This window comes from Glycine max, chromosome 20 (assembly GCF_000004515.6).
Source record: "Glycine max cultivar Williams 82 chromosome 20, Glycine_max_v4.0, whole genome shotgun sequence".
Taxonomy (NCBI): Eukaryota; Viridiplantae; Streptophyta; class Magnoliopsida; order Fabales; family Fabaceae; genus Glycine; species Glycine max.
Window position 1 is genome coordinate 42,947,632 of NC_038256.2, and position 5,116 is coordinate 42,952,747.

The 5,116-nt window shown below is 33.5% G+C and overlaps 1 protein-coding gene across 1 annotated transcript; it reads right to left on the bottom strand.

The window, feature by feature from the left end:
* Positions 1-361: 361 nt before the first annotated feature.
* LOC102670403 (integrator complex subunit 3-like) lies at positions 362-2,734 on the bottom strand. Its single transcript, XM_014772658.3, is given in 2 exon segments — positions 362-599; positions 601-2,734. Coding segments are annotated over 2 exon segments (1,449 nt in total). The 5' UTR covers positions 2,029-2,734; the 3' UTR covers positions 362-578.
* Between the last annotated feature and the right edge of the window lie 2,382 nt (positions 2,735-5,116).

The window sequence follows — 5,116 nt, forward strand, 5'->3', positions numbered from 1 at the left end:
AACTTCACGAATCAATACCCTGTGGTCCATAAGAACTGCTAGTGCAAATAATAAGAACTGCACTGTGTTTTAAGATCAACAACTTTTGCCTGCACTAGAAGATATAAATTAAAAACATAATGATATCTCATGACAGATAAGATTTATTTTGCCAGCTTATATACTTCCCATATACAACAAATTGACAGTGATGATCTTTTTAAGAGCCAAAACCAATTCCAAAATTAAGGCTTCATTTACCAATCCAGATCAAGTAGCTTTGGCCATTGTGGCAATACCATCCCTGAGGTCTTCATTTCATTTGAAAATTTATCTTGGTTAGCTGCATCCAAAATTCAATGGGGCGTGGGGGGACCATATATATGTTATAACTTATAACTCAATTGAATTTATAAGAATCGGGACTTACATTTGTGTCTACTGCTTCTTACATACTTCTGCAATATTCTTAGCTACCTATGAATTGGAACTTACATTTGTGTGTATTGATTGATACATATTCTTATCTACCTTGGTTTACATTGAGGACAAAATTTGAAGAAACACAAAGGTGGCCATTGTGGACTAGCAGGTAGCAACTATCCTGGCAGAAATCCCTTAAGAGCTTCCAACCTTCCCATCTGATAACAACCGTTTCAGACCCTCTCTGAGACCAGGATTAAGTGCAGAACAAGAAGTCAAAACATTGAGCGACCGAACCACACCTTTGCGAACAAGCAACTGAAAGGCGGACGACACGCCTTTAACAATGACACTTCTCCGTCCCACATCATAACGATCCACAAGATGCAACAAGAACTCAAGAAGAGCATGAGTCATGTTGATGAACTTGGGAACAGAATGCACCATGAGCAGAATCGCAGGCTCGATGTTCATGATACTATCCATCCTTTCATCAAAGAAGAGCCAGTCATAAAACAAAGCCAGTTTCACACTCTCCTCCACATGTTTCTTCCTACAACACGTCAAAAGCCAACCAATCAGTGCCCACCTAGGAAAAATATCAGACTGAATGATCTCATTTGGAGGGTGGTGTGCACAACATATAAACCTCACAATATCAACTATAAGAAACTCTTTATCACGCTCATTCAAAAACTTGTTAGCAAACCAAAGCTGGTGCCTCCTGTGATGCCCCAATTTTATATCCGTTAACCAAAACCTCAATTGGGTTTCCATCTCAGGACTAATCCTAAGCAGAGAATACCTACTGGAAGTCCTGGTGCAGTAAATCTGAGAAACATCCTTAAACCCAACAACATTAAACACAGATGGATTGAACACAATGTCTTGTAATAAAGCCTTAAACTCGGGAACATGAGCTAAATCCTGCAACAAGCGAATAAAATCCCTCCCAATTTTCAAACACAAGTGAAACTCTTCCCTCACTATCTTCACACACAGATGAATCTCCCTCCGCTTCAAAGTCTCCAACTTTTCGATATCCAACCGCTTCAAAGTCTCCAACTTTTCGACACAAACCCTAAATTGATCAGATAAAATCCTAAGAAACGCGTACAACGCAGACGACAAAACGTGCGGCGCGTCTTCCAATAAGCGATCGAATTGTTTTAAGAAAAGGGTCACCAACTCGGAGCAGAGGTTCAAGTTGCCTTCGGTGCAATCGGCGGCGCCTATTTGGCGCAAAAGGGAGACCAAAACGGCGTCGTAGCCGATGGCCAAAACGTGGACCATTTCCTCGGTGAGCCAGAGCAACTGCGTTTTGGCGGAGTGGAGAAGTTTGGGGTAGAGTTGAAGGACGGCGTCGAGGAGTAAGTTGACGAAGGTGGCGTAGCCGTCGGTGACGATTGCGTGCAAGTGTTTGATGTGTGTTTTGGAGAAATGGGGCTCCGTTAAAGCGCCGTGAAGAATTGCGCCGTTGAGGAGGGCGTATTGGTCGGGGGTGGGAATGGATAAGGAGAAAGGGGGTCTCAGGGATGGTTGCAGAGACTCGAAGGCTACCCTCAGCGACGCTTCCAACGCGTTTTCGGCTTCGAAAGGTGCTGTCTGAGTGAGCCTCCACGCCATTAAAGAGAAACCTCAAAACACTGTGTGGAACAACACTAAGCCAGATCTGAATTCTCTTCGATTAAGTCTAATGAAGATCCAACAAAGTAAATTCAACTTAAAAAAAATACTTAACCACGATTCATATTTACGATCGATTTCCTACTAAAGCAAGCTTTGAGCCCCTGATTTGAATTTTTCTTTTGGTAGATATATTTTTTTTCGGTGACATTAATATAGAGTATCAACATCTTAGTAGGCTTTTTTTTTCTTAATCATATTATTTTCATTAAAAATAAAAATTGAGATATTTAAATCTTAAATTAAATATTAAAATAAAATAAAAACTTAATATTGATATGCACTTTTTCTCTATCTATACACCCTTTGCTTGCCCTTTTATCCCCTTTGTCTTTAAACTCTTCTCCTCCCTCTCCCTTTCTCTTCTCATCCTTTAAGTTCCACCCTTTCCTTCCAAATATTTTGGTTAAGAAATACTTAATTCATCTTCGTCAAGTTTTCTTCTTCCATCTTTCATCCCCTCTTGCAGAAACTTCCTTCCTTTTCCCTTTTTCATTCTGGTTGTTAGGATGCTCGTTGGAGCTTCTGCTTCTTAGAAGACAAGTGATGACTTGTATCCAACCCTACAACCCAATCGCACACAACTCTATTTGAAAAATCTTATTAATAATCCTATTTGAAAACTCCATTTGCATGTCTTTGACACAAGAGATCTTGTGCTCAAATCATGTCCTTATTGATAATATTTATTTTGGGTTTTTTAAAAAATAAAATAAAATATTTACATAACAAAGAATATTGATAAAAGAATTATTTGTTTTTTTATCATTAAGAAATAACAATGATTAATCATTTGTTTACATACAAAGTTTAGCACTTCTGTGTCTTGTTTAAAACTCGGAAGGGAAAAACCATTAGCTAATGCAGCTCGATTCTTGATATCAAGACATTTTAGCCAACTGTTTATTTTATTTTATAAAATAAAATGCCCTTTTAATAGTTAGCCAACCAAACAAATTAAAATAGAAAATACTTACTTCTTAGGTAAGTAAAAAATAAAACCCAATTCATGAATATTTAAAAGAATATATATTTAATACATTTTCAGATAGAGAAATTAATATTACAATTACTTTCAAAGAGATTATATAGTGTAAAAGTATTTTATGAAATTTACACAAATTAAGTTAATTGTGAGATCTTACTCCCTCCATCTCTTTATAGTTGTTTTCTTAAGTTATTTTACATGAACTAAGAAAAAATTAATAAATAAATAAAAGAAAATATCAATTTTACAAAATTAATCTTATATTAATTAATTATTTTTATTTTTTTAGTTCATATCATTAATATCATAAGGAATATAAATGAAAAAAGTAATTAATATTACATTAATAAACTAAAATGATAATTATCTTGAGATAAATATTTTTTTCTTACACGAAAATTACAATGAGACCAAAAATATATATTATATATTTGTAAATATAAATTAAATGTAATTAAAATCTATTCAAGTTGCATCATTTTATTATTATTTTAAAACAATAATAAATAAATCCTAACTTACACAATAATTAAAATAAAAATTAAATTTAAATATTAAGTATCTTTTGTCATAGTAAATTAACTATTCTAAATTTGAATTTGAAAGCTCTAGTTAACTAAAAGTTTTAGATTCTAAGTTTTAAATATTTAATTGTATTAAATAATAAGAGAAATAATTATATTGTTTATAATGAATATCTCAAGACTCGAGTTTTACATCACAACTTTATTAAAAATGTCGGATATATTTATGTCTTTGATCCCTTTTTTATTAAAAATTATATATTTCTAATATAAAATATAAATAATAAAAAAGAAAAATGACTTTACCCAGCACCAAGGTGTTTAAATTACAAAAGCCCAACCACTGGAAGAATGAGAAGCCGAGCTAGTCTCAATCGGCTTGCACATCCACAAACGTCACAGTTGGCTTTCATGCACAACACGAAATTGCCTTTTTTTATTCTTCAAGAAATTATTGTGTAAACTTATTTTTTAATTTACTTATATTAATTTTAAAGTTTTTTCTAACAAGCATTAATAATATTTAGAACGGAAATAAAATAAGAAATATCTGACTGAAAAAAAAATACACTAACCATTTTAAAATTTAGAATAACACTTCAATTATTTATTTAATTTGATTAATTGAAAAAATATTTGATAAAGTTTTTGAAAAGATAATTGTCTCTTCATCATTCCGATTGGCACCCTGTACAAGCCACAAGAGAGACATAAGCTTTGGTTTTCTCACTCTCCAAGACCTCTATACAAACAAATATTGGATGTGAAGTTGTTGCATAACTTGCATTGAACAATTAATAGAAATAACAGAAAAGTAAAAAAAGAAATATGGGTGCTTTCGCTGAGAAGCAAGAGGCTTTGGTGAATAGCTCATTCGAAGCATTCAAGGCAAACATTCATCAATACAATGTTGTGTTCTACACCTCGTAAGTTTTTTTTTTTTTTTTTTTCTCTCTAAATACGTGTCTTTTATAGTATGTTTTTGTCTTTTATAGTATGTTTTCCCTTTCGTCGTTTGTTGTGTTTGAAAAGACATAGTGTAATGTGAGTGGTTTTGGTTTGATAAAAATGAATAGGATACTGGAGAAAGCAGCTGCAGCAAAGGACTAGTTCTCATTTCTAGCTAATGGAGTAGACCCCCAGTAATCCTAAGCTCACGGGCCATGCTGAAAAGCTTTTTGGATTGCTAAGTATTAGCTAACTAAAATTATAGCTATTTTATGTGATTAATTTTAAGATTAAACATGTACTTAACACTCTTAAAGTATCAACAAACATACATTGAATTGTTATTTATATTTTTACCATATCTCGTACTAGGAATTGTATATAAAGTCCTATTAATTAGTAATTTGTTGATTATTTTTCTTTCATGATTATATATTTTTCGAATTGTAGTTGCGTGACTCAGCTAGTCAACTTAAAGCAAATGGAACAGTGGTGGCTAATGCCGCACTTGGTCCTCCCTCTCCTCCCCCCACCCTTTCCTTCTTTTGCCACCCACCTCCCCTCTCTG